The sequence below is a fragment of the Megachile rotundata genome, chromosome 8, assembly GCF_050947335.1.
Source record: "Megachile rotundata isolate GNS110a chromosome 8, iyMegRotu1, whole genome shotgun sequence".
NCBI lineage: Eukaryota > Metazoa > Arthropoda > Insecta > Hymenoptera > Megachilidae > Megachile > Megachile rotundata.
This window is the reverse complement of record NC_134990.1, coordinates 10,519,375-10,547,108: the sequence shown is the minus strand read 5'-3', so window position 1 is coordinate 10,547,108 and position 27,734 is coordinate 10,519,375. Positions and strand designations below refer to the sequence as shown.

Below are 27,734 nucleotides of genomic sequence, written 5' to 3'. Positions count from 1 at the left end.
CAGTATTACAGTAATATAGTAGGTTATGTTAATAGTAATCTAGGTTTTATAGTAGGTTAGGTTAGCAATATAGTCCATTAGATTAGGTTAGGATAAGTTATAGTAATATCGTAGGTTAGGTTAATAGTAATCTAGGTATTATAATAGGTTAGGTTGGGACCACAGTCGATTGGGGGTAAACGTTAAGGTTAGGTAAGTTCATTCTTAGGTTAGATTAGAAATGTGGTGGTAGGGATTATAGTAATATGTCACACTGGATTTCTGTCAAAATGATATTATATGCAAATATTTAAGTTTATTTTTTAAATTAATTTTAAAATTCAAAAGCATAACAAAATTTTGAAATTACTTTCTCTGTTTATATTCAATTTACAAAATTCATTTTAATTATACTACATTAAACATCTACCCAATAAAATGTCTACTATTCTTGTTATACGTATCATCAATAACTAAATGTCCCTAGGTACATAAACTCCCCCTAGGTTTCCCTAGATTTATTTCCAGTTTCCCTAACGAACCGTTAAAACTAAAAAACCAAAATCCACAGAATCAATCTAGCACAGTAACGATGATACAACCGACAGAACATAGAGCAACCGGAATAGGGGAAATTCGCTTAATCTGATTGGCACGAGTGTTTTACGCGTAGATGCGAGTATACGAGCCGCTTCGATTGCACGAGCCACGCTTTCCTCGTGACATAATATTATTTAACCCAGAATAATGCCGTATACAGTAGTTGCGTAACGATAGAATTCGCGTGCCGGTAATTCGCGACATGACTGCGAACTCGAGGCTGGTTCTTTTATTATATAAACCGAAGGAGGTTGCACAGTTCGCTCGAGCTACTGCTATGTACAGTCAGAAGCAAATCTGCCTTTCATAGGGAAAATATGAAAGTGTGAAAACCACCCACTACAGGATTTTTCAGGATTTTGAAAAATTTGAATGTTGGTGACGGGTTAAGAATTTGGGGATTTGTGGATAGGGGAATTTGGGAATTTAGAGATCTAGGGATTTCGGGATTAGGTTTTTAGAGAATTAAGATTTTTGGGAATTATGTTTTTGGAAATTAAAAATTTGGGAACTTTGGAATTTGGGGATATATGGATTTTAGGATGTTAGAATTTAGGGATTTTTGGATAGGGAAATTTAGGGATTTCTGGATTCAGTAGTTAGAGAATTAAGATTTTTGGGAACTATGTTTTTAGAAATTAGAAATTTGAGAACTTTGGAATTGGGGATATAGTGGCTTCCTAGTGATTTTTTAGAATTTTGGGATTTAGAGATATGGGAATGTAAGGACTTGAGGACATATGTAGATGTTTAGGAAGTTAGTCAGTTGGAAACTTTTGGGGAATTAGAAACTTAGGAACTTTCGAATGTGGGGACGTAGGGACTTTAGGACGTCAGGATTTAGGGATTTATAGAACTAGGAATTTAGGGATTTGGAGACATAAGTATTTGGAGAATTAGAAATTTGGGAATTTAGAAATTCAGACCATAGGTATTTAGGGAACTAGAGATATGAGTCCTTAGAATTTTAGGAATGTAAAAACTTAGGGACTTACAAATGTAGGAACATAAAAATTGTAAAATTGAAAAATTTTTATATGAATATTTGTGAAAATATAAATTTGGAGATCTATATTTTTGAGAACCTAGAAATTTGATTTCCTAGTAATTTATAAACATAGGTATTTTTATTTCACATAGTTTTGATAAAATCTGGCTTCTTTTCAAACTTACCGTTCCGTGCAGGTACACCTGTTGCACCACAAGGTCCCTGACAACACCTGATTATAAAAATCCATCTAGAAAAAAAATCTAGTTCCTTTTTCTTCCTTCACAAACAGTTATTTCATTGTAAGTAGCAGAATAGAAGATACAGAAAATACAAAAAGGTATTAACTCGGAAAAAAGTGTTTGCAAAATACTTTCATTGTATTTTTGTCTCGTTTTATTAGGGTGCCCCATAATTTCCACAGACTCCCCCTCTATATGCGTTACTGGTTACCGTCTTGGTTGCGGTAGCACCTTCGCGACAGAAAGTTTTCTTTCGTACAAAACCAACGAAATTTTCGAACGGCTTCCACCGAATTGAGCAACTGTTGCACGAGCGTGGAACGTCGAAACGAGATAATGCTATGCAGAGTACGATGTTGAGTCTTTTACGTAGCATTGGTATTCCAGAAAGCGTACACGCCTTTCGTCGAGGAGTAACAAGGAAAGTTGGTAAACGTCGTGCCATTGCATCGTTAACGCGACTCTCTTTTTACTCGTGATTCCCCCTTCGTGAATCTTCGTGATTCCTCGTAACTCATGATTCGCAATTCGGCCCTAAAGGTCGCCATCAGGCACAGGTTATGTTAACTTACGTAACCTAACTTTACTTGACCTGACTCTTTCACTCTGTTCCTCTTTTCTTTATGTTACTATTAAACAAATAACTTGTGTCTTGCAACAGGTGGTTCTTGTAAAGTGCTTTTATATCTTTTGAATATCTAACCTAATCTAATTATTTTGTATTGATATAGACTGTTACAATTAAAAGTACAGTCTTTTTTTAATATGAAGTGATATACAAATTCAAAGGTTATGTATGTATTTCAGGATTTTATATATTTTTAGGTCTCTACATATTTTTACTATTGTATATATTTATAGTTCATATGTGTATTCATTTATAGGTTATAATATATTTGTGATATTTGTGATGATGTGAAGGAGACTTTTTCTTCAATACATTCAGGATTCTCCAAGAATGGAAGAAGAAGAAGTGCTACATTTTACTGGCAACATGACTCACACCAGTTTTTTATATTTACATTATTTCTAGAGAAGTGAAGGTGACGTTTAGTTTTTTAAAGGGAAAGCTATGTACATTTATATGTTTATATATATTTTTAGTTTATTATAGTTCATATATGAAATTATTTCTAGTTACATTTATAGTCTATAAGTATATTTATAATTTGTGTATAGATTTACAGTTTATATATATGCATTTCTAATTTATATATATATTTATAGTGTATGCGTACATCTATTGTTTATACGTACAATTGTAATTTATATTATATAGAACATTTATAGTCTATATGTATTTATAGTTTCTACATACATTTCTAATTTATATTTACATTCATAGTTTCTATGTATATTTCTAATTTATATTTACATTTATAAATTATAATATTTCTAGTTTATATGTATCTTTATAATTTTCAAATATATTTATACGTTGTACATACATTTCAGTTTATATACATTTATAATTTGTGTATCAATTTATATTTTATATATATATTTACATTTTGCATATATATTTATAATTTATAACTATATTCATAATTTATATATATCTTTATAGTTTTTATATAAATTTATATGTTATATATTTGTACTTTATCTATGAGGTTTAGTTTATATACATTTGTAGACTATCAGTACATGTATGTCTAACTTTGTAATGTACATTACTTGAAAAATTCTCACGCAAAAAATCGTGGAATGTCATACTTGCGTAAACTTCCGCAATTTGTGGAGGCTCACTATGAAAGTACGAAAAGGAATAAGAAGGATCTACATAGTTTCATTTTTGTATGATAATGATATGGATACCATACCCACGTGAACTGGTATCTAATGACGGATATTACATTAACGGTTGTTGAAGGATGCGATGAGCACTAGAAGGATGAGAGAAAGCGAATCTGTCTCTCGCTGTTGCGTCAACATAATTGCAGAAGCAGTTAAGAGAGGCTCTCGTGGAGCGTCTTCGAGTGTTACATCAGCACGATAGATGCTGCAAATTGGAAATTATGTACCGGGTACATCGTCTAAATTTAACATGCAATGTTCCATGTATTTTGCCTTTGTAACACTATTAAAAAATATCAAAATATTGTACATTTATACAGGGTGTATTACTAGCTTTACTACAAGGTGATATCTTTAGTGTTTGCTGACTTTGTTAAATTGTTAAAATTATTTTTATTATAATTTCTTTCTATAATATATTTTATTATGAATTGTTAAAATTATTTGGTTCATATAGTCACACATATAAAAGGATAAATTTTTTACAGGAACACATATATTAGAGGATAAATTGTTTCACATACACACATGAGGATGAATTGGTCACATCGGCACACATGAGAAGGAGAATTTGGTTCACATAGACACACATAAAAGGATAAATTGTTTGAATTATATATGAAAAGATAAAGTGGTACACAAAACACATATGTGAAAGGATGAATTGGTTCAAATGAACATATACATAAAAGGATAAATTGTTCTTTAAGACAAATATTATTATAAACAAATTCTGAAGTTAGATATTAAGCTACGCTATGTCCTTAAAATATTTGTTGAGGTTTAGAGTCAAACTGTTATTTTAAATTTGATATCATATATGGTATCTTGACATATATCAAGTAAAATCCTATAAAATAATTATAACCTTCATGTGACCTTCAATATGAAAAAATTGGAAGACTTTTTCTAATAAAAATATGAGTTACAAGTTAAATAGAAGTGAAATGAATAAAAGTTAATGTTACAATTCAACATGTGATGATATACTTCACACTCAGGATAATACAAATCATTTAAAGAAAACAACCCTTACTCCAAGTTAAAGAAACGACCATAATGGCAACCATTCTGCTACAACCAGAATAACAAATTCCAATTATCCAAAAAGAAGTAATTTTCTTCCACATAAGTTTCAATTATAATTACAAAGTGTGTCGATACGTGTCCACATGCAAATCCCGGCGCACGGATGTACCGATCGAGCATTAGGAATAAAATAATCGGTTAAACGTAAAGAGTAATTTGTATGGCACGCGATTCGAAGTTAGATCAACCGGTCGGTCATCGATAACAGGGTCCGCCAAAGAAAGAATGCAAAGCGAATATGGTCAGGATACAAGGTAGTACATAAGCCGGATGGGTTCGTCTCGTGTTCCAAGTACTACAAGAGCGATGTTCACGTGTTGAGACTGTCAATTCGGAAAGTTGCGCGCGACGAGCATCCCCGTTCACCTTCGCCCACCTTCGACCATCAGGTTTTGCCCCTTCCTTCCTCACCTTATCCATGGGAACGTTGACTTCGAGGCGTGGCGCCGGAACTCGGGGAACGTCCTAGTCTGACGACCTCCTCGATAATTACGTGATCGACTGCGTTCCATTCACGGTACTCTTTGTCACTAATTTACACGAATTCTTAGCCCTTTGCTGGGCCCAATTAACTGTTTACCTAAATGGGCATATTTGTGGGACATGTGTAGGGACGGGTATGGGACGTATGGGATACGTGTATGCAACATACACGACGCAAGACATATGGGGCATATGTATGAAGTTTATGTATAGCACATGTATATGGAACATGTATATGTGCTATATGTATGAAACATATGTATAAGATATGGGTATGAAACATATGCATAGGATATGGTTATAGAACACATGTACAATACATATGTATAGAATACACTCATGAAGCACTTGTATAGGGCATACATATTTAACCTGTAAATATGGGACATGTATATAGAACATATAGATGGGACATATATGTAAGGTGTATTATGTAAAAAACGTATACATGTACCTATGAGGTACCTATATGGGACATATGCAAAGGGTATGTGTATAGAGTATGCATACATACAGGGCATATGTAAACAATATATCAAGGGAAGAGAGGCACCACAAGAAGTCCTCTATTGTTTAACATCTGGAAGTCACAGACTTTTAAAATTTCAAAATTCTGAAACTTTCAGATGTCAAAATTATTATTAAAATTAAAAGTCCTAAAAATGTAGTCCCAATGCAATAAAATTGTAAAATTGTAAGATTGTAAGATTGTAAGATTGTAAGATTGTAAGATTGTAAGATTGTAAAATTGTAAAATTGTAAAATTGTAAGATTGTAAAATTGTAAGATTGTAAAATTGTAAAATTGTAAGATTGTAAGATTGTAAGATTGTAAGATTGTGAGATTGTAAAATTGTAAAATTGTAAAATTGTAAAATTGTAACATAGTAAAATTCTAAAATTCCAAAATTCTAAAAATTTAAGATTAAAAAATTTAAAAATCCTAAAACTAAAAAAATCAAAAATTCTAAAATTACATTCTGAAAGTCCTAATACTCTACTCTCCCAAATTTCTAAAATACCAAAAATTCAAAACTACAAAATTCCAAAATTAAAATTCCAAAACTGTAAGATCTCAAAATAAGAGATTTTTACAATTCTATTTTAATGTATTAATGAATTTTGTTAAAAAACAATAGCTATTGTTGATGTTTACCTTTATAAGTAACGCCAATGTCAAACTGTTTTGCAAAGGGTATCGGTATCTAGTCTTATCCGTAAGAGGTGTTAGTCAGGGACTAATCTAGAGCGGCGATTGGCGACTGCATCCGTGAAGGCGCTATGGATGAACATACAAGTGGCGTAACCTTGCGGACACTATTCCGTACTCTATCTTTCAATTAGACTACTCTTTTCCATTTAATCTGTTTATATTTCTATATTACTAAATTTCTGAATTTTTAAATCTTCAAATTGTTAGATTATAAATTCATAAATTTCTGTTTTCTAAGTTTCCAAATTTTTAATTCCTGAATTTTTAAATTTGTAATTTTTCAAATTTGTCAGTTTCTAAATTTTTAAAATCATACATGACTGAATTTTTAAGTTTCTAAATTTTTAAATTTCCAAATTCTAAATTTTCAAATTACTAAGTTTCAGTACACCTACATTTCTACATCTCCTAAATTTCTAAAATTTCTAATATTTCTAAAATTTCTAAAATTCCTAAATTTTTAAAATCATAAAATCAATGTTTGAGTTTAAAAATTTCAAAGTTTAAAAATATGAAATTTAAAAAGCTATAAACTTGATATTATACTTCCATAATATTGAATTCCTAAATGTTTGAATTTTCAAATTTGACAATCCAATAACCATTTATACATGTACTACCAAATAAAAATATCAAATAATGTAATGTATATATAAATAACAATATATTAATGAAATATTTACAAATAATTTTTGAATTTTTCAGAAAAGATTAGAAAATATAAATGAGCATAAACAACGTACATATTTATATTCGTCACTGATAATAGTATTTATCAATCTGCTGATATGAATGTGTACAGTAACAGGTATATGAAATATGATTCTTGGGATAGGTGCAGTTAATTTGCCGGTTGCCTCATTGCAGCATGAAAATGCTTAAAGGTGCACACAGAAATAGCCTACACCAAAATTTGTTGAAGAAAATGACAGGTAAGTACATAAATAATAAATAAATAATACAACCTTGATTTTCTTTTTTCAAAAATAATTTATTTTCACACAAGAATAAATTTTATTTTATTTATTTAATTTCACTTTGACTTTGGAAATGATTTCACTTTGGAAATTCGAAAATTTGGAATTTTGGAAATTTAGAAACTTGAAAATATGGAATTTTAGAAGTTTTTGTAATTTGGAAATTTGAAAATTTGGAAATTTGAATTTTGGGAATTTTGAAATTTGGAAATTCGAAAATTCGAAAATTTGGAAATTTGGAATTTTGGAAATTTTGAAATTTGAAAATTCAAAAATTTGGAAATTTGGAATTTTGGAATTTTGGAAATTTGGAAATTTGGAAATTTGGAATTTTGGAAATTTGGAAATTTGGAATTTTGGAATTTTGGAAATTTGGAAATTTGGAAATTCGGAATTTTGAAAATTTGGATACTTGAAAATTTGGAATTTTGAAATTTTGAAATTTTGAAATTTGGGAACTTGAAAATTTGAATTTTAGAAATTTTAGAAATTTTAGAAATTTTGAAATTTGGAAATTCAAAAATTTGGAAATTTGGAATTTTGGAAATTTGATAATTTGGAATTTTAGAAATTTGGAAATTCGAAAATTTGGAAATTTGGAAACTTGAAAATTTGGAAATTTTGCTCTTCCTATATTATACTTTTTTTTTTATAAAAAAATCTTTCATTACATCACATAATTTTTCATTAAAAAAAAAAAAAAGAAACAATAAGACATTCCTTAACATTCTCCAAAATATCAAATTTCTATCGATCAAAATTCCCTTTCCCAAAATCCCCCAAAGCAAGTATAATAATTACGAAACGCATAACAGTTACGCCGTGTTTACGCTCTAATAGTAAAAGAATGTACCCCCATGGTGTCCAGTTACAGGGCCGTATCGAAACGTTTAGGGGGTTAAAGTGTCCTCGTGCACCTCGAACAGGAAACGGACTAGGAACTGAAGTCGCGAACGTATTATTGATCGGCGTCCGAGTGCGCCAGCGCAATGCAATTCTCGGGGCAAAACAGTAGCAATCTACCCTCATTCACGTTTCGTGTGCAGTGCTTCTAGTGTTATTCTATCGTCCATTTGCTATTTTGACACTGTCAAAGTGTCGTCGCGCGTGGCTAACATGTCCGGTGGTACGTGTGCTTGCGTTTCATTTCGTCTCCCATCTTTCTGCCCAAAATAGTGGATAAAAACAATGCAAATATAACGGGGTGTACCATAACAACGGGTTGTTGCCTCTGTTGTATCAATAAATTCCTTTAAATAGTACACCGGTTATGCGGGGTAGATGCATAAAAAAGTGGGTGGGTTCCTTTTTTAAAATAACGGTTTAATTTATTAGGTATTTTTTTGGGGATGGGGATTTAGTTTAACTATTCTTTGATGTAGGTGTGTGAGAGGTTGTGACGAGGTTTTAATGATTCATCGGTTTTCAGAAATTTTTAACAATTAGTGAATTTTTTTATGATTTTGGGATTTTAGGAATTTTTTGAATGGTTGTGATATGATAGTCAGATAGTAATTGATTTTTGTTATCATTGCATTTTTATTGGATTTTAGGAATTTTTTTTAACTAGTGTGGAATTTCAGAAAATATTTATATTATTATTGTATGTTAAAAATTTTGTTTTAATAATTATTGAATGTTAAGTGAATTTAAAAATTGTATTTAGAATTATTTAACGATTACTGGATATTAATTTTAGCTGAACAATTATTTTAAGAACTGAGTGTCATAAATAAAAAATTACTGGTATGTTATATTATCATTTAGTATTATTTTTTAATACTAGAAATTTAGGATGAATTTTATCAAAAATGTGACAAGTATTTAATGTGAAAATACTTTACGTAAATGTGAAATTACTGTAAGTAAAAATATAGTAGACACTGACTAATTATATATTTCAACAATATTAATAATGAAATTAATTAATTTGTAACGCTCATTGATTTATTTACTGACAAAATTATTAAGATTACAATTTCTCCTGTCATAAACAAATATTTTATAAAAATGAAGTTAAAGATAAAGAAATCATTATAAAGATCTCCTAACCTCATTATATTTATAGTAGAACACAGTTGCATAATAACCTCAAATCTATAACTTCAACCTCAAAAAATTAATGGATTACTATAAAGTAAATTACATGAAATTTTCTCTAATGTCATATTATGGTACACCCAGTATAATATAAAAAAAGTAATTCATTCGTTAATTAATTAGTTTGCAAATCAAGTGTACAATAAAAGTGTCATAATTAAAATTATGAAAGATTTATAAAGTTTAATTGTTTCGTTTTATTTCATCAAGACAGGGATTATATCGGATTTGCAACATTGCCCGAGCAAGTACATAGAAAATCGGTTAAAAGAGGATTTGAATTCACTTTGATGGTGTTAGGAGAGACCGGTCTTGGGAAGTCCACGTTGATAAACAGCCTTTTTCTCGGTGACCTTTACAAAGATCGGCGAATTCCCGATGCAGCTGGTTGGTAATATCAACGTACTTTTATATACACACATACACACATAACTGTATAATCCATTGGGTTGGCCATAAGGTTTTGTCGTTTTTTAGAAACATATTCAGTTACAGACTTCACACGTGCGACATATTGACTGTTTTTATAACATATACGGAACTATCCATCATAAAAAAATTTACATAATAAAATCAGCACATTTGTTAAAATAATTGTTTTAAATTGATTAAAGTACTGAATTGATACAAGGGAATCGATACAAGTACTGTTTTAACTCATTAAGTTTTAAATATTGTTCCAGTTAAAGTAATTATTGAGAAAAGGTATTAGAATGTTTTCTTGAATAATACGAAGCGCATACATCCTCACTGCGCATGCGCATAGTACGTACAGCGCATGCGCAGGATGTGCATCTCATATCCTTCTACAATGTTGCTACTTTTCTTCGTAACAAATAACTGTGCTACTTCTCGACAACTTTTATCTTTCCCTCTGCAATAAATTACAAATTGTTTCTTATCAAAACTGCTGTTCTATCCTTTCCTTACATATTAAATTAATTGTTTGCATTTCGAAATGTATTTCGAAGATTGATATGAGATTGTAACCTTATATCAAAGTAAAACTACATTCCAGGCGTTTGTATACAAAACCTATCCTGCAGTTCTAATTATTACTTGTCAAAAATATACCAATGTATATTAACTAAAATGTAAAAATACATATTATTTAAAATGATTTGTTCTACTGAATATTATAGCAAAGGAAGTTATATTTTACATCTTTCTGTAAAATGAGTAAACTCTTAGAAACAATAAACACAGGAATAGTGTCGGAATATTGATATGCACCTGTTTAACATAAACGAAATAACTTTTTGGACAACCCAAGTGCAACAATGTAGCGGGCTCATCTTCGTGGTCGTTTCTTTTTAGAACGCATCGAGAAAACGACGACAATAGAGAAGAAAACAATGGACATCGAAGAACGTGGAGTTAGGTTACGTTTGACGATTGTTGACACACCTGGTACGATTTTAATTTTGACTTTGTGATACTGGGGCAAGTTGATACATTATGCAATTTTTATCTTTTTTCATTTTTATTTTAATTAAGATAAAAGTATTAGCTGTTATATTTTGATTATATAAACTGTTATATTTTTATTAACCAACAGCTTATTTTTTTATTGTTTATCTTTTCATTACTTTTTTAATGACAACGAGTTTTTTTATTGTACACAGCAATAAAAATAAAAATTACGCAAGCTTTATCAACTTTATCAAATTTTATTAATTTCTTTATCGACTTTTTTCAATAAAATTTTTAATTTGAGAAAATAAGAAAAAAATCAAAGTAAAAATAATTTTGTAAAAATATTCCAGGAACGTATCAACATACCCCATGAGTTTTAGTAAGAATATGCAAATCCCATATCAGATCGAAAAAAATTCGCGCAATTTAACGGATTTCTGTCACTAAAAGGGTCTCTATTTAGGATTTGGGGATGCTGTGAATTGCGAGGATACTTGGAAAGCATGCTCGGCATACATCGACGAACAATTTCGGCAATATTTCACGGACGAAAGTGGTTTGAACAGAAAGAACATTCAGGACAACCGAGTACACTGTTGCCTGTACTTTATACCGCCTTATGGACACGGGTACAATATATTTGTTTGCGTATACTGTGAGATCGATATAAGTTGCGTTAAATGTAAATTGGAAAACTTTTTTGAGATTGTAAATGTATTTGACAAATATGTAAATTTGAATAAGTGGAAATTTTACATTTTAATTTTTTATTTTAATTATTAAAATTTTAATGACTTGTATATTTTATAATTTTAACAACTTGAATATCTTATAATTTTTATATTTTGAATATCTTATGATTTTAATAATTTGCATATCTTATCATTTTAATAACTTGAATATCTTATCATTTTAATAACTTGAATATCTCATAATTGTAATAATTTGAATATCTTATAATTTTAATAACTTGAATATCTCATAATTGTGATAATTTGAATATCTTATAATTTTAATAACTTGAAATTAATTGTATTAAATTAAAACAATTTGAAAATTTATAAATGTGGAATGCTAGAAATCTTAAAATGTAAATTGAAAATTTGACTAATCACCTTGCCCCGATCTCTCCTATACTTATTCTCGTAGCTTTCCTCTGTCATAATCATCGTTTTTCAACAGACTCAGACAAATCGACTTGGAGGTGCTGAAACGGTTACATCGCAAAGTGAACGTTGTCCCCGTAATCGCGAAGGCGGATACGCTGACCACATACGAGGTGAAAAAGTTGAAGGAGAGAATTCTGGCCGACATCGAGGAGCACGAAATTCAGGTATCGTCTGCCGTTTCTTTCGATTGTTTTTCGACTTTTTTATCAAGTTGAATGAAATCAAGAAAGGCTGCGTGTAAGGGTGAGTGAATGAAAGGACACAAGATACTTTGTATGTAGATATATCAGTTTCCGGACTGCGACAGCGACGAGGACGAAGAATTTAAGCAACAAGACAAAGAACTTAAGGCTTGCATCCCTTTTGCTGTGGTTGGCAGTTCGACGGTGCTTGAAGTGGCGGGAAAAAAGGTGCGAGGTCGTCAGTATCCTTGGGGAGTTGTAGAAGGTAATTTTATTATTTCAACATTTACACAAAAAATGTTTTGTTAATTATCTATATAGAATAGAGGACATAGTGACCTTCAGATATTTTGTCAAGGATAATATTCTCAACAACTTTTATTGATACAACCTTTAGGTGTCTTCAGTTTTTGACTTAGATATGAAAGTATTTTTGGTACTACACAGGGTGATCCAAACAACTGTCATTTTCTTTTTTGATTGATGTAAGAAAAATGTTGGAGGAAAAAGATGAACGTTCAAGGTAATATACGTACTGACAACTGTGAGTTATACTAGTTTATAATAGTTTATATTATTTTGTACTATTTTATACTGTTTTATTTTATAGGTTTACACAGAAGTTCAAAATTGTTTACAGCTTATAACCAGAACTTAAGTATACCATTTTCCTATTTTTAAAATACCATCAAATAATAATATACGCTTCATGAAATGATCAGAAAGTAATTCTTACGTGTTCTTATTTAATTACTGGGTTTATTAAGTATCACTATTAATATTCATTTACTTTCTTAGTTATTGCTAAATGCAAATCTGTCTCAGGTCATCACTGGTGTTAAAAATACTTTCAAGTGTAATTGAAAAAGTGAGGTTATGTTAGCAGAAGTCCTCTATGCTAAATAGATAATTATCAATGATTGTATATATGTGAATACATATGTGAATATGATCGTGTACATTGAGTTTATTAATGTTTGACTTTCGATCGAGTACAGTGGAGAACCCGAAACACAGCGATTTCGTGAAATTAAGGACAATGCTGATATCCACGCACATGCAAGATCTAAAAGATGTGACGCAGGATGTACATTATGAGAATTTCCGGGCACAATGCATTTCACAAATTTCACAGCAAGCGATTCGGGAACGGAGGTATTTACGCATGTAAATAAGTATTGCATTTCAGTAGGTATATTTCTCTCTAGATGTATATAACTCTATGTACAATATTTCCTGTTTTTTCTCCACTCTTCTTTTGCGTTTTACTTTTCTTCTTACTTGACCAGTATCGTTCTAGCATTGGCCAAACGGGGGCACTTGCTCCGCGTTTGAAGTTTATGACAGCACTCAAAATCAAGTTTTGAAATTTTCAGATTTATACAGTTTTTATTTGAGGAATTTAGGAGTTTGAAATTTAAAGATTCAAGAATTATTAAACTTAAAATATTTTGTATTTAAAAATATTTAAATTTTGTCATTTTTATATATAGAAATTTTATGATCATGAAGTCGTAAGTTCTGAAGTTTAGAAATTTCAAAATTGTAAATTCTTGAATTTAGAAATTTTTAAATCACAAACTCCTAAATTTCAAATTTTCACATTTACAAATTTTAAAATGACACATTCTAGAATTTAAAAATTTGCACATTTAGATACTTCAAACTCACAAATTCTTCAATTTAGAGATTTTTAAATTTTTAAATTGCAAGTTTTTAATTTGAAATCTCAGCAATTTTCAAAATCGCATATTTTCAAATCTAGAAACTTTATTAATCCTCCGCGTTTTGATCTACCCTGTAATTTTAATAACCGAACTTTATCCAACGAGAGTAACTAACATATCAGTGTATTAATATAAATAAAATTTTGTTTCGTTTCATTCGCAGTAAACTGAAGAGAGATTCGGGTCCACACTTTGAAAATAGTATATCGGACACGGACCGACTTCTCCTGCAAAAGGACGAGGAGGTAAGAAAAAGGTTATAAAAAATTACTAGATATATCTCAAATCCTATCAAAAATTCTATCTTTACAGATACGAAGAATGCAGGATATTCTGGCACAAATGCAAGAAAAATTAAAAGCGACGGGTCAGGTTGGCCCTGGAAGTGGTCTCAGGGCAAGGGTTGGTAGCCTTGGAAACGATTTGGACGCCACCGACGTCGAAAAGAAACGCAACAGTATTATAGATGTTTGAGTCTTCGAATTACATGATAAATTAACACTAAACTACCACACTGGTCGATTGACCAGTCCACGAATTTATATTAAATTGAAAAATTTGTTAAGGTGCTTTTTAAGGAACTTGAGTCAATTTTTATCTAGGTAATGAATTTATGTTTTGTAGTTCGTTTTTCTGCTGTATTTAACAGTTTTATTATAGGTAAGTTTAGTGTTAAATTATCTCTACGTTAATACACGCGATTTAGCATAAGCGATCATTCTTGGTTCTACACGAATACGCACAAAAGCTGATGAACATGTTTTGAGACACTCAGAAACAAATATGGCTTCTCTTGGGAAAAATAGGGTGAGAGATGTATTGATCACTTATTTTACTTATTGATCACTTAGGGACTTTTAGAGATTAACTTTAGGGACTTTTAGGTTAGGGACTTTGTTGATTTATGGATGGAATGAGAATGAAAAATTATTGCATATTTTTATATTTACAAATCCTATTTTAGCTCATTTTTATGAATCAAAATCTTTAATTTCTAAATTGTTATGTTGTCCAATTCTTAAATTTCCAAATTTCTAAATTTGCACTTTCAGAATTTCTATGTTTGCACTCTTTTTGTGTGACACTTTTAAGATTCCAAATATGCAAATTTTCCCCAGGAAGCCAAATTTGTCTATACACGTCATGTTCTGGAACACGAAGAGTTTTCTACACTCGTACACGTATAAGCGATTATTAGCTATAAGAATTTAGAACGAATTTGTTAGATGAACGATCATGTTTGCGGGCCAGTTTTCACTTTTATATGTATGTATAGTACTCGAGGGATCCTTTCATCGACAGTATTTGATATCGCCACAGTTATTTCGGTAATCAAAAACTTGTACTGCGTATATACATATATATATAAAAGATACTGAGGCAGAAATAAACAGAACAGTATTATTTCACCAGAAAGTTCTTTCCTCGTTTATTTGAAGCGTCGTAAACGATGCTTTATAGAAATGTTGTGTTTTATAATTTCTATGACAATAAACGGATTTATGTAACAAACTTTTATTTTTCATTTATTAGTACGATGTAATTTAAGTAATTTGATGGTTTATGAAGAAATATAACCTCACGAAATAAATTGTTCGTTGAGACATAGGTATTCGTAATGATGGTAGGAATTCTGAGCTAACCTTAATGGCCTATGTACCTTCAACCGACCGGAAATGTACGACGTCCAACAATCGGAGATGGTCTTCAAGACGAATGGGTCAGCGTAAGTATTTTTCCGTTAACTTTTTACCTTTCGTTATCCACACTCGACGAACATAAATTAAACAAGATGTTGAAACAATCATTAAAACAAAAAGCGGTAGACGGCTTGAAAATCTTTATCTTATGACCCATGTCAAATTGCACATACAAGTAACAAGTAAAAACAAACGTACGCAGTATAAAACACGAAATATTCGATAACCTAATCTGAGTAAAAGTTTTTGTATTAGGACCCGGCGAACTACGAATTCTCGTGCGAAATCGAAAACGCAATAGTGGAATTAAACTTTGGCCATCACGAATCACGGAAAAACTATAAAGCGACCGGAAGTTACCACGTGTTATTACCAATTACCAAATGACAAAATACTGATCGTTGATTATATTGCAGTTGGTTATCGACCGATGGTACAAAAGAATAGCAAGGTTTGAAAGGTCCTTTTGTCACTGAGGGCACCACCAACAACGAAGGATACAAATATTAACCTAAATTGCTTCGTTTTTAACTGGCTGCCGCTATTTTATTGTGAGTTTATTCATTTACCTAATTAGAAATACTAGTACTAACTGTTTCAAACTGTGAATGATAAATATAACAAGTATCATTAAAATGTTTGGTAAGATTTGTTAAAAATATTACCTAATCAAACTTTCTTCGTGGATGATTTTTGTAAGGTTAGGAAAAGAAGTTTTTTGGTGTATTTACATTTTACTTATTTTAAATCTGTAATAATTATATAAATAAAGTTTATAAGAATTTATAGCATACAAAAACAATTGTGATATATACATATTTGTCCTTTGGTGATTTAAATTAAACAAATGTGCAAGTATCCTGGAAGAGGTTAGGAAGCAAAAAGTTCTCTTTGTTTTAATACCTTAAAGGTGAAATAAAAGAATATTGATTTCAATACGAAATCTAATTTGTGAAGTGCATCTATAGTCAGCTACAGAATAATATTATATTTGGGTTGCAATTGAAATGTTTCTGCTATTCGACCTCAGTTTGTTGAACAAACTGAATTTAGACACAAAAGCGCAATTTCAATTTTTATATATATTTAATACCTAATATAAATACATGTACATAATATAAATATGACTTTACAAACGGTTTTACAAATGATAAAAGTGAAATTACATTAAAAAATATCAATAACAAATATTGAATGTATACTTTTGATTTACAAAAACACTTTGATAGCATTAACAAATTATACCTGTAAATAAAAATTCTATAAAATGTTGTCTGTTGTTTCATTCAGTCTCTACAATTATTCTTTATGATGATTTATACTTCTTGATATATTGCAAAACTTCTTCAACATTTTCTTTTGAACCCAGAAATAGTGGTGATCTCTGGTGAATATGCTCAGGCACAATATCTAAGATATCAATTTCTCCATTTGATGCCAAGCCACCAGCTTTTTGCAATATGTATGCCATTGGTATACATTCATACAGAAGTCGAAGCTAGAAATATTAAAAAAAGTATATATATTTCTAGGTTTTTAGAATTATTATTATTTAAAATTTGTAGCAATAAAACTAGTAAGATAAGAACTTCAAATACTTTTGGAATCAAATATTTTTTAGATGGTTGCATGTTATTCTAATTTAGAATGTTATATCTTGAATTTGGTGTAAGATAGACAAAACTTTTCAGAAAGAAGTAACCATTACCATTCAGAAGGAAAAATGACCATTTATCTATGACTTCTATATAAATGTAATGACACCTAGAAAGGTGTTATGAAGTCATAGAAAAAAAAATCGTCATAGTAGTCAAGTTTTCCTTCAACAATTTTTTCCTAACCTATACCAAATTTTAAATATAACTTATCTTAGTGTAACAAAAACAAATAACTATGTAATAAGTAAGAATATAATACATGCTAATCAAACAATAAATATTAGTTATTGGGATTCCCCAAGTTGTGTACACAATATATGTACACACCCTCGTTGACATAATCTTGACATGATCGCGGGAAACTATTTATACTCTCAATAACTTCATAAGAGGTCAGAAGACACCGATATCCACTGTGCTGATATAGCACAGCACATTGAGCAGTTTCCATCAACAAAACTAAATACAACTTCGCAAAAAATTCATAGAAATGTTTCAAATAACAACAGTATTCACCTTGCCGTTTGGGTGACTTTTGGTCGCCGGGTAAAGAAATATTCCTCCATATTTGATTGTCCTGTGCACGTCAGCCGCCATGGAGCCCACGTACCTCGCACTGTATGGTTTCCCATTAACAGGATACTTCTTTGAACGTGTATATTGTCTGATAGATTCGTCCCAAGCGCTTTCGTTGCCTTCGTTAATACTAAAACACATTGTTTTATTACAAATTATGAATGAATTTTATTTTTATTTGAACATTAATTATAATAAAAGCACTGAAGATTGTGGGGACGTATTACATGTTATTATACAGTATTATACGTTAGACGTTATAATATATTTGATGAAATATAAAAGTTAAAAATTACTACTTCAGGTATTTTATAACCATAAAATTTCTGCAACACCCAATTATTTATAATACCTGTAAATTTCTCCTCTGGATGGAACGCACATGTCTTTGTCGGTCAAAATAAATTCCCCTATGGCCGGATCATAAGTGAAACCGTTCACACTTTGACCAATCGAGAGTACAATCATCGTAGCGGAACCGTAAAGAGCATAACCGGCTGCAACTAAATTTTTGCCAGGTTGAAGAACCACCGACTCCACGGAACCTGTCACATTGTCTGGTTTCTTGTAGATGCCGAAGATCGAACCGATCGATACCAAACAATCGATGTTGGAGGATCCGTCCAACGGATCGAAGCACACTATGTATTTTCCACGTTTCTCGGTTTCTACTTCGATGACGTTAGTGTTCTCTTCGCTCACGAGAAGATACGTTGTGTACGAGGACGTTAACATATTGATGAATAGTTCGTTACTCAGGACGTCCAACTTTTTTACCTCTTCACCTTGAACGTTCGACTTCCCGGCTATTCCATACCTACAAAAATAATTAAATTTATCTCGTAATTAAACTATAACTATTTTCTCTTGTAATAACCAGTTAAAGTGTGTTGTTTTCGTGCATGAGTTACGAATCTGCAGTGTCTTTCCGTTACTCGGTGTTTAATAAATATAATTTCGAAAGGAATTGAATTTTCAAAGGTAATTTTTTTTATGGTTTAAGTATGAACGTTAAAGTACATTTGCGGAGAATGTTTGTGTACACCCTTATGAATGTAACGGTGTATATTTTTGTAGTGTTATGAGCATTTAAGTACGTTTACGTAATGTTTCTAGCGAGAGACCGGTCGTTCCAATTTTTTGGGATGTTTTTTTAGTTTGCTTTAAGAATGTAATTAGGCAAAATGTAATTATGACGCGTGATAGAGCAGATCTTGAGAAAGTCGCGCAAGAAAATTATGACCTAGATTTCGTTTCCAATCGGGGAAATAAAATAGTTATGAAACACGAGATATTGCCGGTGATCGTTCAACGAGGATCACTCGCAATATATCGCAGTGCGATGTTAGCGAATGGCGGCGTTCAAGGTCACTGTTAATAGTCTGTGTCTTGCGGAACTATTTTGTTTTCTCGATTCAAGACAATACCCGTTCTGTAGCTTTCTTCGATAGCCGTCCGAGGAAGACCCGCATTATCGCGCGATATAATTAGATTTTGCTGCGGACTCTTAATTTCCATAATGAGCTAAAAATATCAGAAGAAATCGTCGCGAGACGAGTGTCTCGCATGATTTAAATATTTTTCAGACGTACTTAAGTGTTTGTAATGTTACAAAAATATACATCGTTTTATTCGTTGAAGTCTGTGGAACCGCTTCATGCGAATAGAATTCGTATGACTTTTTATTAAAATTTTATTATGTTGTGTTTATTAAAATTTTATTATATTGCAGGTTTGTTAAAATTTTGTTATATTGCAGGTTTGTTAAAATTTTGTTATATTACATGTTTTTGAAAATTTTGTTACATTGCTTGTTTATTAAAATTTTGATATATTGCATGTTTGTTAAAATTTTATCATATTGCTTGTTTTTCAAAATTTTGTTATATTACATGTTTTTTAAAATTTTGTTATATTCCAGGTTTGTTAAAACTTTGTTATATTGCATGTTTTTGAAAATTTTATTATATTGCATGTTTTTTAAAATTTTATTATATTGCATGTTGGTTAACATTTTATTATATTGCATGTTGGTTAACATTTTATTATATTGCATGTTTTAAAAAATATTGTTGTATTGTATGTTTTTTCAAATTTTGTTATATTGCATATTTTTAAAAAAATTTGTTATATTGCATGTTTTAACAAAAGTGTTGTTATATTGCATATTTTAAAAAAATTTTGTTATATTGCATGTTTGTTAAAAACTTGTTATACTGTTATATCATTTATTAAAAATTTCTCTATGTTGTTTTTCAAAATTCCACCACATTATTTATTAAAAATTCTTTGTTATTTATTAAAATTTTCTACAAACATTCAAACCTAACAACTTAATTTTAAAGATATAACATATAAACTATTTTAAATGTTTTTTTTTATAATACATAATATCAATAACCATTATTGCCATATATTGAGTGTAACACTTACATATTAGCAATTCCAGCTTTTCTCACCGCGGAACTAACCGCCTTAACAGCGGTTTGAATACTATTTAATAGTTGACTAAGATCTCCCGTGGCCGTCGGAAAGTGTCGTTGCTCCGCAAGCACGAATCTCGTCAAAGTCATGCAGTTTGAATCGAAAGAGTGGCTTTTCGACGCCATATTCACAACGGTCAGCTGCGGCTACTTGTTTCGAACGAGTTGCAAGCAGAAACTAGTGAGAGTTCGTTAGCGGCGCGTGCTATATAAAGACAAGTAACTTCTCGATACTGCTTTATCTTGCTAGTAAAAGCGGTAATCAGTATGCAATGTTTTGAACGTTCCTTTTTTGCTATTTGTTTCGGAACGATGTAGGATAATGCGTGCGTAACGAGAAACGAGTTTTACTTGTAATATTTTATGAGTGCTTTGCTGACTAGTGTATACGGTGCGTTTTTGTTTTGTTTGCGTCGGTGGAGAATGTTTGAGCGTGTTTTATATTTTTTGGAGGTTATTATGGTGTTATACTTTACAGATTGTTACAATTTGATTTTAGAATTGAAGAATTTAGAAATTAAAAAATTTTGTAATCGTTAAATTTTTAAATTTGTTAATGTAAAACTTGGGAAATTTAGAAATATAATACTTTGAAAATGTACAATTTTAATAACTCAAAAAATCAAGCAGGTCAAATTTACAAATTTAATCAACTAGACATAAACAGAATGTGTAGAAATGTTGATGCGTGTGTTGCAAGATTTTTTGTAAATATTTATGTTTTGATGATATATTTCGGCGATTTGTTCACGGGTTATCGACACGGGGAATATCCTCATTTAATCTTCACAGCGTGTCTTATTTTTTTTTATTTTGAAACACTGTCATTAAGAAATTTAGTAATTTGGAAATTTTACGGTTTATAAATTTGGTAATTTGAATATTGAAAGTTTTATTAATCTGGTAAATTAATAAATTGGTAATTTAGTAATTTAATAATTTACTCATTTGTAAATTCATAAACTTAATAATACAAAAATTAAAAATATTAATGTAAACAAACGTAGCAAAAATTTGTATTTATTGATTTCCCTTTACTAATTTCCCTCTTTACTGTTTAATGAATTTAAAATACGGTGAATTTATATAATTACCAACCGGTAATGGCCATTGTGATAAATATTTTGACTGATTGAGCCAATAGAATACTGCGCAGTTTTGTGAGTAGTTACTAGTCTGAAGGGTAGTTTTTCGTTGAACATTATAACGCGAGAGGTTAAAATAATATATAGATGTGACAAGCTAGGTTAGGGCATATACTTAAATCGATGCTTTCGTTATTATTTAAACACTATTGTTTTAAGAGCGTCGCTTTACGGCGGCCAACTTTAACGCTAGATTTACGGAATCTGTCAAAATGACGGATCTCTTATTTTAAATGTCAAAACTTGTAAAGAAATTTTTGTAAAAATGTATGTCAATTTTCGTCAAGCTAAATGATTAATGTCTTAGGCAGTTTAATTATTTATCTATTTTAATTCAAATTTAAATACAAGTGACGTCCGTAAACCCAGTATTAAATATGTAACCCAACGTAACCTATCACATCTGCAGTGAATCGCAAAAGTATTTGCACACCATGTTAAACAGAATACCTCATTTAGAATTGGACCAAGTGACTTGAATTTTCTCGAGAAGAAATACAAATTAATTTTGTATAACATTTCCTGAAATTTAGAAGACTCAAAAATTGAAGAATCCGCAGCATGCCCATGGCAAAGCAAAAGAGATGATATGTCCATTCGATAAATTGTTCTTTCCGTGGATTGTCTTCGATGAATTCTCATTCGATGAATTGTCATTCGATAAACGGTTCGTAAACGCTGTGAATGGTACTGCTGGCGCCGTCTGGTATCAGGAGCACAGAAAAGTAAAGGAGGTATGCGGAGTAAGAGTTATCCCGCGCAACTGACGCGCATGCGTACAAGCGTTGCGTCCCACAATATATACAATAATATTGTTATAGAAGAAAAGTTAATTACATACTTTCCAAATATAATTTATGTGCTCTTATGATTGAAGAATGATCAGCGATTCATTAGCTATTTACTCGTACTAAATTTGTCCAGATGTTTGTTAATAATAATTTTTTATTAATATTCTACTCGTAGTGTAATAATGATATAATAATTAAATTCATTTGTCGATATGAAGAGTGAGGAAATTGAATTTCGTCAGCTATGTATGTGTTGCAAATAAAGTTTCGAATTCTATTTCTGGTATCAGGAGCGCAGAAAAATAAAAGAGGTATGCAGAGTAAAAGTTATTCCGTGCAGTCAACGCGCATGCGTAGTAGCTTCGCATCATTCCGTATGGATACTGCATACATATATATATAATTTATTATTTGGTTCCTCAGTACAATTTATACAGTTTTATGATTGAGGAGTGATCAGTGAATCATTAACTATATTTTCGAATCACATTTGTTCATATTATTAATGAATATAGTGTACTATTTATACAATTGCAGTGGAATATTAATAAGTAATTACTTTTAATAAAAATCCCAACAAATTTGATATTAGAAAATAGCTAAAACATCACTGATCATTGTTCAGCTATAAAAATGCATACGTCACGACCGGAAAATGTATAATTAACTTATTTTCTTTAATAATGTTATGGCATTTACTGTGGGACGCGAAGCTACTGCGCATGCGCAGCAGGTGCGCGGGATACCTCTTACTTCGGATGCTTTCTTTACTTTTCTGCGATCCTGATACCAGGAGTAACTTCAGAGCACCGTCCAGTGGATGGTACTAAAAGTACTATTCTCAGTAGTACTTGTTTCGAACTATTGTACTAAATATCAATTGTTTAGAACATTTTAATAGGACAGCAAAATTGATAAATACTAAAATTGTATTCGAAGTTTGGTAAAATTATGGAAAACACTCATGTTCCGATATCGACTAAATTTTGCAAGTAAGATGTTTTTGCAAAAGCAGATATCTGTGAGAATGATTTCTGGCGACTCGAAAGATAATTTTTTGCCACTCTTATGCCATTCTTTACGTGATCGACGAAATACAGTATAGTGTGCGAATTGTTTTGAACATATAATCCGCATTATCGGATCAATGGAGCGTATTGTAAACAGCTTAAAATCAATATTAATAAATATGTAATAAATATACAGCATATTAATCGATAAAACCAATATAAATTGAATTTTTAAGAAAATGGAACAAGTGGCGCCATCTCTTCGGCGGACAGGGTAAACTACACACTTTAGGAACTGTAGTTCATGTACGTATCGCAATGCTGACACAAAATAATTAATTACTCATTACCCGAACATTATTTATGAACTTTTATGATTGAACCATGTAAATAATGCATTGCTGACCATTCTTTAATCATAAAAGTTCATAGGCTGTGCTCAGAAAGTGAGTAATTAACGATTTTGGATACTCATTGTCGTGTATATTCCTCCTACGCGCCGCCCGCGCATGCCACGGAGGAATAATTACCGAAAAACCATATCCTCCTAGACTTTAATGCAAAATTGAATTTGCTCGCGCTTATGTACTTGACTTTTCAACTTTTTTGTCTACGCTTTTCTCTTGCACTACTCAACCAATTCAACCGGATGACACGGTTGACTATTTTTGCTTTGGCGTGAAATTTACTCGCTCGCTCAACATTGTTAGGTTAGGCGCGGAGCGCCTAATCAAACAGACCTAGTTAAATTTTTACATCTAAATTCTAACGGTTCAAACAACGTAAACAAACTAACTCATACCGTCTAAAAGTCAGAGACAAGATAAGTCAAATAAAACAATGCATCTCTAAATAAACTTATTTAGAGATAAGGTGATGTATAAAAATAGAAGCAGCCAGGCGGGTGCGATCAGACCGGAAGACCAGAAGATCAGAAAGCCAGAGGAGCAATTCTCAGTTCGAACCAGCTTTGTAATATGATTCTACATATCAACAACACATCTGAAATTCATTGTAACGTTTAATATCGCAGTTATCGAAATAAAGTTTTTTCAAAACCCTCTTCACAAGACCTTGTTTGTAACAAAATAATTTTTTCTTACAAATTTCCCCAAAAGTGAAGTTTCATATAAACAATACTTAATAGAATTGATAAAAATCTATAACATATTACACAAAAATATGACGTTTTATCGAATACAATTTTTCCGAATGTAAAGGAGTCTGATTCGATCCATAGAGCCGTTAGCGCATGCGCAATACTATTTTCTGGTTCTGCGCATGCGCGCCTTCAGTGTCTTTCACCTCGAGTTTAGGTTTCGTTGTTGCTCGTCCTCTCAATAATGGGAATAAAAAACCGGAACATTAAACTGAATCAGAACACGAGATTTGTTTGAAAAAAGGCAATCATGCGATGAAGTTTATCAGATAATAGGTGGTTCGAAGGAACTGCCGAAGATTTTGTGTCAATTAACAATCGAAAAGGTTCGTCTTTTGTTGTGATACTGTAAACAGTAATTTAATATTTTTAAATGCACTTAATGAATTGCAGTCAATAAATGAATAAAAAAATAAAAACGAGTTCGTTATATATTCTTTTTTGTTTCATAGTTTTTTTTTTAATAATAATACATAAACAATATGTTTGAATTTTTATTTTTGTCTCTGTTTTTGTTTTAGTAAATAAGATATGGTGTTTTTATTTCGTTTAGAATTTAGAGCTCACAACCTTAGTCTTTATATATACTATTTTTATGTCCACATGTAATCTGCTTGTTAATATATTTTTTATATGTAATTTACTTATTTCTATTTATAGTAGAATTTTATAATTATACATTTTGTTGTGAAATATGTTTACTATAAAATTAACATTTTTTAAAATAATTTAATAGTTTAATTGTTTAAGAATTTAATAGTTGAATATTTTAATAATTTAATAATTTAATAATTTAATAATTTAATAATTTAATAATTTAATAATTTAATAATTTGATAATTTGATAATTTAATAGTTTAATATCTTAATAATTTGATAGTTGAATAGTTTAATATTTAAATAGTTAAATTCCTTTAACAATCATTTGTGTAATTAATCATTATAAATAATATTAAAATTACACACAGTTATTAAAGAACAAAATAAAATTCAAAGTACATTTTTTAATTACAGATGTGGTCACGCAAGTTGGAATGCATTTGCACGAAAATCTGCTTTGTTTTTTCGACCTTGACTGTGATACAATGCTACAGTGTGCCATGTACATTCAACACAATGTGCATGTGTTGGGTTCAAGACGACGAAGATTTCACGAAAATGGATATTACTTGTATGGGCATACCTTTTGCTAGATTCCCAGGTATGTTGTTATATAGAAAAGTATATACATTAACGCAAAAAAAATTTTTTTCCGAATTTTTAATTTCTGAACTTTTATAATTTGCGATTTCTGATTTTATAAATTTTTGGACTTCATAAAATATGAAAGTAACAAGTTATTCAGTTGTAAAATTGATAAATTCTCAAATTTCGAAATTCCGAAAATTTCATATTAACAAATTTCCAAATTTCTAACTTCTTAAATTCTCATATGTCTAAACTTTTAAATTCTCAAATTCCAAATTCACAAATTCTTAATTTTCCAAACTCTTAAATATCTAAATTTTTAAATCCCAAATTCCCAACTTTCCAAATTGTAAAACTCAAATTTGGAATTTGTGAACAACTAAGTCTCCATATCCCCAATTTCTAAATTCTGGAAATCCAAATTTCCAAAATTTCAAAAATCCAAATTTCCAAAATTTCAAAATTCCAAAATTCTAAAATTTCCAAAATTCCAAAATTTCCAAAATTTCCAAAATTTCCAAATTCTAAAATTACAAAATTTCAAAATTCCAAAATTCCAAAAAATTTCCAAAATTCCAAATTTCCAAATTTCCAAAATTCCAAATTTCCAAAATTCCAAATTTCCAAGATTCCAAATTTCCAAAATTCCAAATTTCCAAATTTCCAAATTTCCAAAATTCCAAATTTCCAAGATTCCAAATTTCCAAAATTCCAAATTTCCAAAATTCCAAATTTCCAAAATTCCAAATTTCCAATATTCCAAATTTCCAAAATTCCAAATTTTCAAAATTCTAAAATTCCAAACTTTCATAACTTCAAAACTTCAAAACTTCAAAATTCCAAAATTCTAAAATTTCTTACTCCACCCTTCAGATGTATTAAGTATATCTAATAAACTTAATATTAACTTTTAATAAATTCTTTATAATTCACTAAATAGAACCTAATTTAATAATTACAGACGTTTCTGTAAATTATGTGGCTCAATTGGACGTGGTTGGTAGCGGATTACAAGCGATGGACAACGACGCACTCGCAAGCTCAGTTGGGGTCGAAGCTTTAGGGTTGATGAGCAACAGATTGTCCAATATTGGTGACAAATCTTTTTCGTAAGTTTCTATCATTACAATCACCAAAAATATATCAAAACCAAAAAATTTAACCAAATTTCACTAAAATTTATAAAAAGTTCTCAGAACTCGTTTCAAACAAATTATTTTCTGTTTCTTACATTTATCTTTATAATCTTTTTAAAACAAACAGAGATACTAAAATTTATATTTTTGTCACTATTAGGCGAATTGCGGACAGTTTACGTTCATTGGACCTCAGCTACAATGCCTTGGAGGATGTACCTTTCAATGTTTTCCACGATTTAAAGAAACTCAATTGGCTCAATATGCACAGGTAAATAAATAACAGATGCAGGTATGAAGCATTGTTTCGACGCCATACTTCTACCTAACCTAACCGAAATCTAATGGCGGCCACTTAACCTTAGATTCACGCACGTTTAACGACTTCTATTTAAACTGAAACTAAATTGCAAAAATAAATAAAGGATACGTAAATTAGCTTATAAAATTGATCTCGACGAAGGTCATTTTGACAAAAGCTTCTTAATTTTCGTAATTGAAAATAGGAAATCTAAGATCCGTCATTTTCACGGGTTCCGTAATGTGTCAAGCTGGCTAAAGTATGAAATCAAATATTTATCGCGAGACTTTTGCAAAGTTTAAATGAGTTGTTCCAGGCTGAGGAGGATTAACTTCGTTGTTCATTTTTTTAACGAGTGATTAAATACCGACTTTGACCGCCATTTTGTGCATTAGTTGGCAGCCATGTTCAGGGTATAAAATAATGGCGGTCATTTAGATGGACCGAAGTCTGAAATACTTGTGACGTTTTGTGAACTTAAAATGAATTATTAGAATATTTGATAAATATTGAAATATTAGTATTGAATTAATAGGATAAATATATTGCTCTTTATTTCTTGCATGAGCGATTAAATAAATACTGACTTTGACCGCCATTTTGTGAATTTATAGTAATCTTGTTTA

The 27,734-nt window shown here is 30.5% G+C and overlaps 4 protein-coding genes across 9 annotated transcripts in view; 3 read left to right on the top strand and 1 right to left on the bottom strand.

Annotated features, from left to right (window-relative positions):
- Window positions 1–7,300: 7,300 nt before the first annotated feature.
- On the top strand, window positions 7,301–15,473 carry Septin4 (septin 4). 6 transcript variants are annotated; one of them, XM_076534655.1, is made up of 9 exons: window positions 7,301–7,322; window positions 9,678–9,854; window positions 10,785–10,877; window positions 11,347–11,512; window positions 12,066–12,216; window positions 12,334–12,499; window positions 13,233–13,389; window positions 14,125–14,206; window positions 14,274–15,473. In XM_076534655.1, the coding sequence occupies exons 1-9, from the start codon at window positions 7,316–7,318 to the stop codon at window positions 14,433–14,435; spliced, it is 1,161 nt and encodes a 386-aa protein (XP_076390770.1). In that variant the 5' UTR covers window positions 7,301–7,315; the 3' UTR covers window positions 14,436–15,473. The 6 variants fall into 6 exon arrangements, with proteins under 6 accessions (XP_076390770.1, XP_076390769.1, XP_076390772.1 ...); XM_076534654.1 differs by having other exon boundaries at window positions 13,233–13,401; XM_012282134.2 differs by lacking the exon at window positions 7,301–7,322 and adding an exon at window positions 8,100–8,493 and having other exon boundaries at window positions 13,233–13,401.
- A 106-nt stretch (window positions 15,474–15,579) lies between these two features.
- On the top strand, window positions 15,580–17,007 carry LOC100883057 (uncharacterized). The gene is given in 3 exon segments (XM_076534476.1): window positions 15,580–15,807; window positions 15,917–16,036; window positions 16,038–17,007. Coding segments are annotated over 3 exon segments (429 nt in total). The 3' UTR covers window positions 16,119–17,007.
- fbp (fructose-1,6-bisphosphatase) lies at window positions 16,729–20,569 on the bottom strand. The gene is made up of 4 exons (XM_003701921.3): window positions 20,329–20,569; window positions 18,248–18,712; window positions 17,836–18,025; window positions 16,729–17,159 (listed from the first exon to the last, which is right to left on the bottom strand). The coding sequence occupies exons 1-4, from the start codon at window positions 20,502–20,504 to the stop codon at window positions 16,968–16,970; spliced, it is 1,023 nt and encodes a 340-aa protein (XP_003701969.2). The 5' UTR covers window positions 20,505–20,569; the 3' UTR covers window positions 16,729–16,967.
- LOC100883279 (uncharacterized) overlaps window positions 18,712–27,734 on the top strand; it is a 40,893-nt gene continuing 31,870 nt past the window's right edge. Inside the window, exons 1-4 of the mRNA XM_076534650.1 lie at window positions 18,712–18,876; window positions 25,498–25,684; window positions 26,633–26,780; window positions 26,968–27,078. Coding sequence (XP_076390765.1) covers window positions 25,498–25,684; window positions 26,633–26,780; window positions 26,968–27,078 — 446 coding nt within the window. The 5' untranslated portion in view covers window positions 18,712–18,876. The remainder of the gene's footprint in view (window positions 18,877–25,497; window positions 25,685–26,632; window positions 26,781–26,967; window positions 27,079–27,734) is intronic.

What these genes read in the sequence shown, in the direction of transcription:
- Septin4 (XM_012282134.2), top strand. An exon ending in GCGAATTCCCGATGCAGCTG is followed by an intron (nt 9,855 to 10,784) that starts GTTGGTAATATC and finishes GTTTCTTTTTAG; the next exon opens with AACGCATCGAGAAAACGACG. An exon ending in ATACCGCCTTATGGACACGG is followed by an intron (nt 11,513 to 12,065) that starts GTACAATATATT and finishes GTTTTTCAACAG; the next exon opens with ACTCAGACAAATCGACTTGG.
- fbp (XM_003701921.3), bottom strand. Translation starts at nt 20,504, where the DNA reads ATGGCGTCGAAAAGCCACTCTTTCGATTCAAACTGCATGACTTTGACG. An exon ending in AAAGCTGGAATTGCTAATAT is followed by an intron (nt 18,713 to 20,328) that starts GTAAGTGTTACA and finishes TTATTTTTGTAG; the next exon opens with GTATGGAATAGCCGGGAAGT. An exon ending in TCCAGAGGAGAAATTTACAG is followed by an intron (nt 18,026 to 18,247) that starts GTATTATAAATA and finishes AATGTGTTTTAG; the next exon opens with TATTAACGAAGGCAACGAAA.